Genomic DNA, 15222 nt, shown 5'->3' on the forward strand with positions numbered 1-15222 from the left:
AGTTGAAGCCTGAAGACATCTCCGAACTTATTTTTCATCGAAGTGGTAGCGCCATCTAATGGCTAAAGGAAGTACATGTTTTATTCTTTGATCATTTCCCCCTCGCAGGTTAACCAGGTCGACCTCAGAATTGCTTGGAAGACTCTGTTGACTTTCCTGATGTTAAAATACGATATTTGTGATTATTCGTAAAAAGCTGTTGCCATGGCAACGGGCAGTTTGCAAATAATACCACGCTGGTTTTGACGGTCTAAACATACATAAATCTAACGAAACTTTGCACACACATCAGGCCTGGTAAAATAATTTTTGTTGTTTTAAGTCGCAATTGTTTAAAAAATGGCTCGCAAGCGCCCCCTATAATTCTTTTAAAAATCAGCCCCGGTTGTACGTTCCACCTATATCTACGAAAATTTGCTGGTATATCTAACAGGCCAACACCTACAAAAACGTCTCTTGGAGCTATGTGCTAAACCTAACAGGAAATCCGCCATTTTGAATTTACTTTACAATTCCGCATCAAATTGACTTTTGACTTTAAAAGCAGCTGTAATGTGATCCACATGATAATATCGTGTCCAAATGTCACACATTTGATGAGAGTCTACACCTGAAGACATCTACGAACTAACTTTTCATCGAAGTGGCCACCTACTGGCTAAATTAAGTACATGTTTTATTCTTTCATGTTTCTCTCCTGGCAGGTTAGCCAGATCGCCCTCATATTTGCTTGGAAGAGTGTTTACAACTTCATGATGTTAAAACACCAAATTTGAGATTTATCGCAAAAATCTGTTGCTATAGTAACGTCCAGTTTGCCAATAAAACAATGCTGATTTTGACAATGTAAACATGCACGAAAACTTTGCACACATAGAAGGCCTGGTAAATTAATCAATAATTAATTATTCAATTGTGCAATCTTTAAAAGATGGCTCACTACCGCCCCCTAGACTAATTTTAAAAAGTAGGCCCGTTTGTACGCTTCACCTACAGCTACGAAAATTTGGGAGTATATGAAACAGGAAACGACCTACAAATAAGCTTCTTGGAGCCATATGCTAAACCTGAGAGGAAGTCTGCCATTTTTAATTTAGTTTAAAGTTTGGACTCACCTTGACTACAAAAGCTGCTGTAACTTGATCCACGTGATAATTTTGATTATTCAATTCTGATGTGCAAGCATCCCGACGTGCCAGTACCCCAACGGTGCCAGGACTGCGAAGACCCTTTATAGCTGATTGCAGCTCTAGTTATTATTATTATTGTTATTTATGAACAACCCTAATGCACAAGTTTTTATTCTATTTTGTGCTTTTATAACAGGGAATGTTTTTGCTTTATAGAAAATTGAATTGTAGCTTGCTCTCTGTTAAAACTAAATAAATTTTTTTTAAAAAACTTACCGTCAGTCTTATGCATTTGAGACTTATTGCTGCACCAAACAGGTACCGAACCGTGACCCCCATACCGAGGTACGTACCGAACCGTGACTTTTGTGAACCGTTACACCCCTAATATATATATATATATATATATATATATATATATATATATATATATATATATATATATATATATATATATATATATATATATATATATATATATATATATATATATATATATATATATATATACTTAAACACTCAGTCAGTGCTTTCTTTATAGGAAGCCATCGTTGAAGAACAGGAAAAGAAGAAAGATACCAGTCTGTAGGTATCCTGGTTTTGCCTATTGTCAAAAAATGCTTAATCTTATTTAATCTGCCAGTACAGTAATTAATTACATGCATATGATGTGACCTCATGAGTCACTATTTAGAATTGTAGCTCTGTCAGTACCAAAATGATGACTGAAACTGTTTTACAAAACCATGTGTTTCTGTATATTTCTTCAGGGCCGTTCTGATCAGTCTGCGTTTGTTAGCCAATATCCTGGTGCTGATGTCTCTTGCTGGCAGCATCTACATCATCTACTTTGTGGTGGACCGTTCTCAGAAATTGGAGCAGGAGAAACCGGAACTGACGCTGTGGGAAAAGAATGAGGTACAGAAAAGAAAAGAAAAGCAGGCATCATCATCATCATTAAATGAGATTATCCAACATGCAGTTTCAAGGAATCAGTCAAAGTGTAGACCTGCCACTGATCCAACGAATGAGGCAACTGATATTGAAACCTATCTGATTATCATTTGCTACAATTTCCACAGGACTAATATATATGTGTGTATATATATATATATATATATATATATATATATATATATATATATATATATATATATATATAAGGTGGTATGATGGGTAAAGATGAATGTGTTTGAAGAAGGCTAATTAAGAATTATTGCTGGTAGTGTACTGGCAAATAAAGTCTTGAGCACATCTTGACCACGGACCAGTGCCAAATTGATGGTTTTTTCCCACCACTGTTGGTTGACACACTTACCTATTCTCGGAAATCAATGTCTAACATGTATCCTCTCCCTTCATCAAGGTGAGTGTTGTGGTTTCCCTCATCACCATGATTGCTCCATCTGCCTTTGAACTGGTAGCTCAGTTAGAAATGTACCATCCAAGAACATCACTACGTTTCCAGCTGGCCAGGTATTTCAACTGTAGCAACTACATACACCCACACACCGCCACACACACACCTGCATACCCCCGCACCCCCCCCACACACACGTATATACATATATATATATATATATATATATATATATATATATATATATATATATATATATATATATATATATATATATAATTCGTCTCTTGCCTTACATTGACTATATGATTATGTGTTCACAGAGTGCTTGTTTTATATCTGGGGAATCTCTACAGTCTTATTATTGCCCTCCTTGATAAGGTCAACAGTATGAGCTCTGCAGTAAGTATCTAAACTATATAAAATATTTAGAATATATTTTTTAACCAACCAGGCGCTTATTTTTGTTATTTTATTCTTACACTATTTTTTATTTATATAAATGACCTGAAAGCAGCCTGTGATTGTGACTTTTTTGCTGATGATGCAGCTCTACTAGTTTCGCATCGGGACAAAAAATCGTGATTGAAAAGTCATTTAGTAGAGCTTAGGAGAATCAACTCTTGGCTGATAAATAACAGACTATGGCTGTATATTGGAAAAACAGAATCTATGCTATTTGGTTCAAGTATTAGGTTATCGAAATCCCAAGGTTTTAGAGTATTGTTGGGGGACTGTGAGATCACAGCAAAGGATGAGGTGACCTATTTGGGCTGTGTGTTGGATAACAAATAATCAGGAGAAAAAAATGGCTCAAAAGGTTTGTTCAAAAGTAAATCAGCGAGTTAAGTTTATTGCAAGACCGGCGACTTTCCTAAACAGAAGAGCCTTGGAAATTTTATCAGGTGCTCTGGTGCTGTGTCACTTTGATTATGCATGTTCTTCCTGGTACTCTGCTCTCCCCAAAATACTCAAAACTAGCCTTCAGTCTGCTCAGAACAAATTGGTCAGAATAATCCTTCACTTGCACCCCAGAACTCACCTCCTCCCTGAACATTTTGATGGACTGGGGTGGCTCCAAGTAGAGGAGCAAATGACTACTCAAAGTGTGTATGATCTATAGAATTTTAAATAATGTTGCCCGGTATACTTGAGTAATTATTTTAAAAGTGAGTGATGTTCATGATCATGCCACCAGAGGAAGATCTTTAAATTTAGTCCCGGTCAGATTTAAAAGAAACATGGGTCAAAGAACATTCAGATATACAGCATGTGTGGCTTGGAATGGTCTACCCTTATTCGTGAAGTGCTAAGGTCCCTTACCGCCTTCAAAACTGCCCTAAAGAGATGGTTAAGGGGAACTGAGTCAAGGAATAGTTTGACAGCCATTTAAATAGATATACATATTTTGGTCAGAATTTGATGTTATCACACGGCACATCCACACGTTCCCTTCATATACATCTTGCACATACATACATGGACATGCAAGCACAGGGTCAAGCGCACTTACATACACAAGGGACCACAATGGAAATAAGCCAATGGCTTTATTGTGTTTTTATCCCTTTGGCAGCAGATGTGCCGATGTATATTTTGATATATGCTTTGTTGTCAATAAATATTTCAGTCAATATTATGTTTTTATCCCTTTGGCAGCAGATGTGCCGATGTATATTTTGATACATGCTTTGTTGTCAATAAATATTTCAATCAATCAATCAATCAATCAATCAATCAATCAATCAATCAATCAATCAGTCAATCAATCAATCAATCAATCAATCAATCACTGATATGAAAATTATCAGCAAAATAAAATTTTGAAGATGGCCTTTGGCTTTTTTGTCTGTCCCCGAAGTCACTTAAACTTGGATCTTCTTCACCTCCTGGATGCTGACATTTTGACAGTCCTGTGGACTGTTGCAGCATCCTCCAGATTTTGGGAAATTGTATATTGGTGGTTCCCCTTCAGAAAACAAGGAATTCAATCACAGATCTTTGTCTCTGACAGATATCCAATGATGACAAAAAAAGAGGGTTGAATGAAACTGGAAACTGCAACATACCTGATTCAAATGATCAGCTCTTCAGCAAGCTCTGAAGGAACCTGATACTATCCTGATAATTCGAAACAGGCATGTTGCAGCAGGGAGAATTTGAAAACATGCAGGAAAGCGGCCCTCCTGGACTGGAGCTTGACACCTGTGTATTAGAACCTCAGCCACTGTTAGTGTTGTAATTCACTAGGCTGACTTCCGTGGAAGGGTGCTGCAAGGGGCAAAAATGATGGTGGTTATATGACTAATAGGGGCCTTAGAAAACAGTGTGTTAAAGTTGCAGCCTTTACGTGGAGAGGCTCAAAGTGATTTTTTTCCCCAAAACTGTCCTACATTCCTGGAAGCACCTTTGCTTCCATGCACCCAGGTGGGTTCAGTTCCCTCTTGCTGGCTACGTTTACATGGACACATTTGTTTGGATTAAATGCCAGATTGTAATAAAAAGGCTTCATGTACAATTGTACACACCCCATTCTGAATATTCGGACCCGATCAAGCCCATTCCAAACAAGATTTTATGCCGAACAAGGTAGTTTATGTCGATTTTAATCCGTTCCCCTCAGCGTGAACGAGCCCCCCTTGGGTACCCTTTCCTCTGTGCCTTGTCATGTCTTTTTTAACAAAGTTTATCCGGTTGTGTGCTTTGTGTGTATATGTGGGGTGTGTGTGTGTGTGTGGGGGTGTGTGCGTGTGTGGGGGTGTGTGTGTAGGTGCGAGTGCTGATGTACTGGCGGATATATATCTTTGGGTTTGGTGGGAGGGAGGGCGGGAGCGGGTCTTCCTTTTTATGTTGTGTTTTGGACATTTTTACTGGACAGCACTTTGAGTTGCATTCTTTTTGTATGAAAAGTGCTATATAAATACATTTTATTTGATTTGATTATGTATCTTTTTTTATTTTTTTATTTTTTTCAAAAGTCTGGTATCGGTACAGTATCGGCATCGGCCGATACCGCACAGCTGGGTATTGGAATTGGTATTGGGGCCAAAAAATGGCATCGGAACAACACTAATTTTTTGCCATCTCTGGGGGTGGCCATTTTGTCTTCTGTTGACTGAAAATGACATCACAACTGCTCACAACGACCAGTCACAGCCGACCTGTTTTCTGAATCTGAGCCGATATATATATATATAATTCTACAAATGCAATGTTTATGAGAATGGCCTGTTTCAACTAGTGGGCTTGCATAGAACATATTCTTGAAAAAAAAAATGTTTGAGTTGCCTCCCACTTTAGAGTAGAAGTGGATGGTGCAATGTTTTGTCGACACGGAAGTCGCTACGGCTTCCTCTACTCCTACTACTTCCGATGTATTTGGTCAATCTGTGCATGTCAGAATAATTTGTTCCACTCGAAAAGTGTGATGCATGTACACGCAAGTCCTAATCAGATCAACATTTTTAGTGTCCATGAAAACAGTGCATCAAATCATAATTTTAATCCAAACTCTGATTCGGATTAAATACATTTTATCCATTTAACGTAGCCAATGAGAGTGAGCATGTGAGTGTAATGGTTTGTCGCAACCAGTTCTCTTTGTAGTCTGCTTAAAATCTTCTGTCACAGTCACTTGATTGTTGTTTGCAGAAGAACTTATTGCGTGTCTATGGGCGCAGACGGTACTGGAGACGAGGGGACACGTCCCACCCACGTTCTAAACGACCTGGATCCGTCCCCCTCCCTCTGTCCCCCCTCAACTTTAACTCATAATGCAGCAAAGATCTCCGGTGAAAACAGAGATGACTTGTGTATGTCCGGGCGGTTATGTCCTGTTTCAACTACTGATGCTTTTAAATTAACAAGAATGTCAGAATTTGCACCTTCGAGTCAGTATTTCCTTTTCCTGAAGACAGACCTCCAACGTGGCAAGGCAGACAAATCTTATAAATAAGACATAGATTAAATTTTTTTATTCATGTAAACACAACATGTTTTCCTGTATGTTGGGAAGGCTGTGAAGCACTGGGAGCACGCAACTCCTTTGTTGTGGTGTTGAAAGGTCTAAATTCCCACGCTCAGTGGAACTTGAACACACCATCATTCAGTTGACGCGAGTCAAAAATTACGTTTCTGCTCAACGTAATAATTTTTAAAAAGTATAATTCCCTCCACAAACATTTGTTGCCTACTTTATGTTGTAGTCCGGAAGTAGAGCCCTGCCCCCTAACCACATCCCTTTGATGACATCATTTTGTAGTCCGTAAAGGTAATCCCACCCCAAACCACGCCCATTTGTAGTGGGAAATGTAATTCCATCCCTAACCACACCCCTTTGTAGTCCGGAAGTAACCGCAAATCTTGCCCTAACCCTGCCCCGAGACGTCACGTCCTGTTCGACATTTTGCGTTGCCATACGTCACGTCCTGTCCGCCATTTTGGCCATTCAAATTAACGAGGGACATGTTTAGACATGTCCTGGCTGCCGCCATCTTTTCCGGTATGACCAAATATGAATGGATGACGTACACGCTTCCGCCTGTAACATGAAACTCAGTCCAGGCTTGTTCAGGCATGTTCAGACATGTTTGGATGGTTGCAATCTTTTCCTGTCATTCCGGTATGACCAAATATGGGTATCCTCTGACATCATGCTTCCGCCTCGTTCAAAGTAACGGAGGGATATGTTTAGACATGTTTTTAGACCCTCCCCTCATCTATGGGGCGCTACCATACACTTGAGGGTAAACAGAAAGTAAAACAGATCTTCATGAAGGAATCACGATTGAGGGAACATGTATTTCTATTTATAAAGGCTGTGGATCAAACGATCATCAAAAATCAAGGATTTATTTGGAAAGAAGACAACACCCACCCACTGAATCATTGGAGTAATACCACGCCATCTACAAAGTACCTATGAAACAGCAGAACTACACTTGCACACCATTGTGCATGCTTGGTTATGTTTTTTTAATGACTGGGAATAGCAACCCTTATTTTTCTAATACAGCTCGTTAGGACGTTTCCCATACAATCGTGAAATGCCCACCTGATTGAATTCATCTTAGCGTAATACCACGTCATCTACAAATGTATCTATGAAACACCTGAACTACGCCTGTACACCATTGTGCATGCTTGGTTATGTTGTTTTTAATTGACTGAGAATAGCAACTCCTTATTTTTCTAATACAACGTGTAAGAATGTTTCCCATACAATCATCAGGTTAGTTTACAATTAAGCTTTTCAACACCCCCAAAATTACTACTTCCCACACATTCAACTGATTCACCCTTCAAAAAGCAACACAATTTCACCATTAATTTCCATGGACCAGTGTTATTGACCGTTGGTCTGCCCAGTGCGGCGGCCATCTTGGACAGGGACATTAGCTAGACTGAGGATACTCACCGTGAGGTTTCCCCAGTGCGGCGGCCATCTTGAGAAGGGACAATAGCTTGACTGGGGATAGTCACCACGAGGTCTCCTAGTGCGGCGGCCATCTTGGGCAGGGACATTAGCTAGACTGGGGATACTCACCCCAAGGTCCCCACAGTGGAGCGGCTATTTTGGACAGGGACATTAGCTAGACTGAGGATACTCACCGTGAGGTTTCCCCAGTGCGGCGGCCATCTTGAGAAGGGACAATAGCTTGACTGGGGAGAGTCACCATGAGGTCTCCTAGTGCGGCGGCCATCTTGGACAGGGATATTAGCTAGACGGTTGATCCTCACACCGAGGTCTCCCCAGTGCGTAGGTCATCTTTGACAGGGACATTAGCTAGACTGAGGATACTCACTCCGAGGTCTTCCCGGTGCGGCGGCCATCTTGGACATGGACATTAGCTAAAATGGGGATACTCACCTCGAGGTCTCCCCGGTGCGGCGGGCATCTTGGACAGGGACAATAGCTAGACTGGGGATACTCACCCTGTGGTGGCCACAGTGCAGCGGCCATCTCAGACAGAAACATTTGATCGACTCGGGATACTAACCCCGAGGTCTCCCCAGTGCGGCGGCCATCTTGGACAGGGACATTAGGTAGACTGGGGATACTCACCCGAGGTCTCCCCAGTGCGATGGCCATCTTGGACAGGGACATTAGCTTGACTGGGGATACTCACCCCAAGTTCTTCCAAGTTTGGGGGCCATTTTGGACAGGCGGCCATCTTGGGCAGGGACATTAGCTCGACTGGGGATACTCACCCCGTGGTCGCCACGGTGTGTCGGCCATTATGGACGGGTACATTAGCTTGACTGGGGAAACTCACCGTGAGGTCTCCACAGTGCAGCGGCAATCATGGCCAGGGACATTAGCTAGACTGAGGATACTCACCGTGAGGTCTCCCCAGTGCGGCAGCCATCTTGGACAGTGATATTAGCTAGACTGGGGATACTCACCCCGAGGTCGCCCCGGTGCGGCGGACATCTTGGACAGGGACATTAGCTAGACTGGGGATACTCAACCCGAGGTCTCCCCGGCGCGGCGGACATCTTGGACAGGGACATTAGCTAGACTGGGGATACTCAACCCAAGGTCTCCCGAGTGAGCTCATATCGTCCAATACCCAATATTCCCCACTACTGTAATACTGTGCAATACTCAACATTCCCCACTACTGTTAGTCTAGTTTTATTTTTATCCAATGCTGTTCCTTACATTTCACTACAGCACTGCAGCACTGTCACTTACTTAGAGTATTTTTTCCTCTGTACTATGTACAGGCCGAAATGAGTGTTCCTCATATTTTTTTATGTAGATGTAGGTTGGTGTGTATATACATGTGTATATACACATGTTACTGCGTATATCTACATAGGTTTGATCGTAAATGTTTGCCGTCAATGTTATACATTAATGGCCACATTATGCCGCCGCCCCTGTGTGACCTATATCTTTGCTACTGTAACAATGAAAATTTCCCCACTGTGGGATCAATAAAGGCATTCTTATCTTATCTTTAGTTGGACTGGGGATACTCACCCCGAGGTCTCCCCAGTGCGGCGGCCATCTTGGTCTGGGACATAAGCTAGACTGAGGATACTCACCCCGAGGTCTCCCCAGTACGGCGGCCATCTTGGGAAAGGACATTAGCTAGACTGGGGATACTCACCACTAGCTCTCCCCGGTGCGGTGGCCATCTTGGACAGGGACATTAGCGAGACTGGGGATACTCACCCCGAGGTCTCCCCAGTGCGGCAGCCATCTTGGTCTGGGACATTAGCTAGACTGGGGATACTCACCCTGAGGTCTACCCAGTGCGGCGGCCATCTTGGTCAGAGACTTTAGTTGGACTGGGGATACTCACCCCGAGTTCTCCCCAGTGCGGCGGCCATCTTGGTCTGGGACATTAGTTAGACTGTCGATACTCACCCGGAGGTCTCCCCAGTGCGGCGGCCATCTTAGTCAGGGACATTAGCTAGACTGGGGATACTCAGCCCGAGGTCTCCCCAGTACGGCGGCCATCTTGGGAGAGGACATTAGCTAGACTGGGGATACTCACCACGAGCTCTCCCCGTTGCGGCGGCCATCTTGGGCAGGCACATTAGATAGACTGGGGATACTCACCTAAGGTCTCCCCAGTGCGGCGGACATCTTGTACAGGGAAATTAGCTAGACTGGGGATACTCACACCGAGGCCTCCCCAGTGCGGCGGCCATCTTGGGCATGTTGTTCAAAAGTATTGGGACACCCAGAGTTTTCATGCCCAGGTGTCCCTGATGAAGCGGCCATGTTGTTCAAAAGTATTGGGACACCCAGAATTTTCATGCCCAGGTGTCCCTAATGAAGTGTCCATGCTGTTTAAAAGTATTGGGACACCCAGAATTTTCATGCCCAGGTGTCCCTAATGAAGCGGCCACGTTGTTCAAAAGTATTGGGATACCCAGAATTTTCATCCCCAAGTGTCCCTAATGAAGCGGCCATGTTGTTCAAAAGTATTGGGACACCCCGATTTTTCATCCCCAAGTGTCCCTAATGAAACGGCCATTTTTGTTCAAAAATATTGGGACACCCCGTTTTCTCATCCTTCCTTGTTTCCTTCCTTCCTTGCTTCCTAGTGTCCTTTCTTCCTCATTTCTTCACCTCATCCTATCCTTCTTACTATTTTGTAGTCTTTTTTTCTTGCTTGTTTTCCTTGCTATCTTGGTTCCTTGATTCCTCCCTTTGATTCCATCATTCTGTTTTCCTTCTTTTTTCCCTGACTTCCTACTTTCATTGTTTCCTTACTTCCTATTTTCTTGTTTCCTTTCTGATTTTTGTTCAAGGTCATTAAACTTCCTTCTACTTCATTCAACTTCATTCCAACGCATTCCATGGTTTCCATTCAGCATTCTTCGCCTTCACATGCAATTTCTCCAGAAATTGCATTCTCTAGTTGTGTGAAGGCAAAGGCCTTCACACATATGTTATTCCTATAGTTTATTATTATTATTATTCCACTTTTTAACACATTTTTTGGTGTGTGACTCCTTCCACATTTTTCACCCGATTCACTTCATTCAAGTTTCAATGTATTCAGAAAAATCAGGCCTTCCGATGTAGTATTTTTTTTTGTTCCCCAAATTTACCTTTTCCACAATATTTTCCACTTTTCACCCCAAAAAAACACATTCATTTCCAATGGCACTTTCCACATTTCCCATTTCCACCATTCCAATTTAAAATTCACAAGATTCAACTCATTCAACTCACATTGGTTAAGCTTTTCAACACACACACCATTCCCTACTTCCCAAAAATTCAACTTATTCACCCGTAAAAAAAATCCCCAAAATTCCACGATTCATTCCCATTGCCATATTCAACAATTGACATTTACATCAATCCAATTTGAAATTCACAACATTCATCTCATTCAACTCATATTGGTCAACCTTTTCAACACACCCCAAATTCATATTTCACACACATTCAACTCATTCACTCTTAAAAAACCCTCAAAATGTTAACTACTCACCATTCATTTCCATTGGCACATTGAACTTTTCACATTTACACCATTCCAATTTCCACAAATTCAGGTCATTCAACTCACATTCAACTTTTGAACACCCCAAAATTCCTACTTCCCACACTTTCAACTCATTCACACTTACAAAAACGCACAAAAATGCAACTATTCACCATTCATTTCCATTGGCAGATTTAACTTTTAACATTTACACCATACCAAATTCCACAAATTCAAGTCATTCAACTCATTCAGCTCACATTCAACTTTTCAAGAACCCCAAAATCCCTACATCCCACACACACATTCAACTCATTCACACTTAAAAAACCCACAAAAATGCAACTATTCACCATTCATTTCCATTGGCAGATTTAACTTTTAACATTTACACCATACCAAATTCAAGTAAATTCAAGTCATTCAACTCATTCAGCTCACGTCCAACTTTTCAACACCCCCAAAATCCCTACATCCCACACATTCAACTCATTTGCACTTAAAAAACCGACAAAAATGCAACTATTCACCATTCATTTCCATTGGAACATTCAACATTTCACATTTACACCTTCCCAATTTCCACAAATTCAACTCATTCAACTCCCATTCAGCTTTTCAACACCGTCAAAATCCCTACTTTCCACACATTCAACTCATTCACACTTAAAAAAACCCAAAAAATTCAACTATTCACCATTCACTTCCATTGAAACGTTCAACTTTTCACATTTACACCTTCCCAATTTCCACAAATTCAAGTCGTTACACTCATTCAACTCACATTCAGCTTCTCAACACCCCCAAAATTCCTACTTTCAAAAACATTCAACTCACTCACTCAAAAAAGACTGGGGATACTCACCCCGAGGTCTTCCAAGTGCGGCGGCCATCTTAAACAGGCGGCCATCTTTGCAGGGACATTAGCTAGACTGGGGATACTCACCCCGTGGTCGCCACAGTGCTGCGGCCATCTTGGACAGGGAAATTAGCTAGACTGGGGATACTCATCCCGAGGTCTCCCTAGGGCGGCGGCCATCTTGGACAGGGACATTAGCTAGACTGGGGATACTCGCCCCGAGGTCTCCCCAGTGCGGCAGCCATCCTGGTCAGGGACATTAGCAAGACGGGGGATACTCACCCCGAGGTCTCCCCAGTGCAGTTGCCATCTAGGACAGGCAGCCATCTTGGGCAAGCACATTAGATAGACTGGGGATACTCACCCCGAGGACTTCCAACTGCGGCAGCCATCTTAAACAGGCGGCCATCTTTGCAGGGACATTAGCTAGACTGGAGATACTCACCCCGTGGTCGCCACAGTGCGGCGGCCATCTTGGACAGGGACATTAGATAGACTGGGGATACTCACCTAAGGTTTCCCCAGTGCGGCGGCCATCCTGGTCAGGGACATTAGCAAGACGGGGGATAATCACCCTGAGGTCTCCCCAGTGCGGCGGCCATCTTGGACAGGGACATTAGATAGACTGGGGATACTCACCTAAGGTTTCCCCAGTGCGGCGGACATCTTGGACAGGGAAATTAGCTAGACTGGGGAAACTCGCCCCGAGGTCTCCCCAGTGCGGCGGACATCTTGGAAAAGGAAATTAGCTAGACTGGGGATACTCACCCCGAGGTCTCCCTAGTGCGGCGGCCATCTTTGACAGGGACATTAGCTAGACTGGGGATACTCGCCCCGAGGTCTCCCCAGTGCGGCAGCCATCCTGGTCAGGGACATTAGCAAGACGGGGGATACTCATCCCGATCTTCCAAGTGCGGCGGTCATCTTAAACAGGCGGCCATCTTTGCAGGGACATTAGCTAGACTGGGGGTACTCACCCCGTGGTCGCCACAGTGCGGTGGCCATCTTGGACAGGGACATTAGATAGACTGGGGATACTCACCCCGAGGTCTCCCTAGTGCGGTGGCCATCTTGGACAGGGACATTAGCTAGACCGGGGGTACTCACCATGACGTCTCCCCAGTGCAGCGGCCATCTTGGACAGGGACATTAGCTAGACTGGGGATACTCACCCCGTGGTCGCCACAGTGCGGTGGCCATCTTGGACAGGGACATTAGCTAGACTGGAGATACTCACCCCGTGGTCGCCACAGTGCGGCGGCCATCTTGGACAGGGACATTAGATAGACTGGGGATACTCACCTAAGGTTTCCCCAGTGCGGCGGCCATCCTGGTCAGGGACATTAGCAAGACGGGGGATAATCACCCTGAGGTCTCCCCAGTGCGGCGGCCATCTTGGACAGGGATATGATAGACTGGGGATACTCACCTAAGGTTTCCCCAGTGCGGCGGACATCTTGGACAGGGAAATTAGCTAGACTGGGGAAACTCGCCCCGAGGTCTCCCCAGTGCGGCGGACATCTTGGAAAAGGAAATTAGCTAGACTGGGGATACTCACCCCGAGGTCTCCCTAGTGCGGCGGCCATCTTTGACAGGGACATTAGCTAGACTGGGGATACTCGCCCCGAGGTCTCCCCAGTGCGGCAGCCATCCTGGTCAGGGACATTAGCAAGACGGGGGATACTCATCCCGATCTTCCAAGTGCGGCGGTCATCTTAAACAGGCGGCCATCTTTGCAGGGACATTAGCTAGACTGGGGGTACTCACCCCGTGGTCGCCACAGTGCGGTGGCCATCTTGGATAGGGACATTAGATAGACTGGGGATACTCACCTAAGGTCTCCCCAGTGCGGCGGCCATCTTGGACAGGGAAATTAGCTAGAGTGGGTAAACTCGCCCCGAGGTCTCCCCAGTGCGGCGGACTACTTGGAAAGGGAAATTAGCTAGACTGGGGATACTCACCCCGAGGTCTCCCTAGTGCGGCGGCAATCCTGGTCAGGGACATTAGCAAGACGGGGGATAATCACCCCGAGGTCTCCCAAAAGCAGTGGCCATCTTGGTCAAGGAAATTAGCTAGACTGGGGATACTCACCCCGAGGTCTCCCTAGTGCGGTGGCCATCTTGGACAGGGACATTAGCTAGACCGGGGGTACTCACCATGACGTCTCCCCAGTGCAGCGGCCATCTTGGACGGGGACATTAGCTAGACTGGGGATACTCACCCCGAGAGGTCCCCCCAGTGCGGCGGCCATCTTGGACAGGGACATTTGCTAGACTGGGGATACTCACCTCGAGGTCTCCCCACTGCGGTGGCCATCTTGGTCAGGGACATTAGCTAGACTGGGGATACTCACCCCGAGTTCTTCCCAGTGCGGCGGCCATCTTGGACAGGCACGTTAGCTAGACTGGGTACACTCACCCCGAGGTCTCGCCAGTGCGGCGGCCATCTTTGGGGAGTACCCAAAATCAACAGGAAGTGACCCATATTCAACAGGAAGTCAACCCAAATGACCAGGGAAGGAACAGGAAGTTACCCAAATGACCCAGAAATGCACGGGAAGTGACCCAAATGAACCGTAAGTGAACATGAAGCGACCCAAATGACCCGGAAATGGACCGGAAGTTAACCAAATGACCCTGAAATGGACCAGAAGTGACCCAAATGACCTGGAAATGGACCGGAAGTGACCCAAATGACCCTGAAATGGACCGGAAGTGACCCAAATGACCCGGAAACGGACCGGAAGTGAGCCAAATGACCCCGAAATGGACCGGAAGTGACCCAAATGACTCGGAAATGGACCAGAAGTGACCCAATTGACACGCAAATGAACCGAAAGTTACCCAAATGACCCAGAAATGGACCAGAAATCTTTTCTTCACTTCTTATTTTTTATGTCCTCCTCATTCCAGGCTA

The 15222-nt window shown here is 44.4% G+C and overlaps 1 protein-coding gene across 4 annotated transcripts in view; it reads left to right on the forward strand.

The window, feature by feature from the left end:
* tmc3 (transmembrane channel like 3) overlaps nt 1-15222 on the forward strand; it is a 108780-nt gene that overhangs the window by 52993 nt on the left and 40565 nt on the right. For all 4 annotated transcript variants that reach the window (XM_086025207.1, XM_086025206.1, XM_086025208.1 and 1 more), the window contains 4 exons: nt 1672-1715; nt 1901-2048; nt 2497-2606; nt 2814-2892. In XM_086025207.1, coding sequence (XP_085881333.1) covers nt 1672-1715; nt 1901-2048; nt 2497-2606; nt 2814-2892 — 381 coding nt within the window. The remainder of the gene's footprint in view (nt 1-1671; nt 1716-1900; nt 2049-2496; nt 2607-2813; nt 2893-15222) is intronic.

Source organism: Filicampus tigris, chromosome 3, assembly GCF_054856515.1.
Source record: "Filicampus tigris isolate MCC_2025a chromosome 3, RoL_Ftig_1.0, whole genome shotgun sequence".
NCBI classification, from domain to species: domain Eukaryota; kingdom Metazoa; phylum Chordata; class Actinopteri; order Syngnathiformes; family Syngnathidae; genus Filicampus; species Filicampus tigris.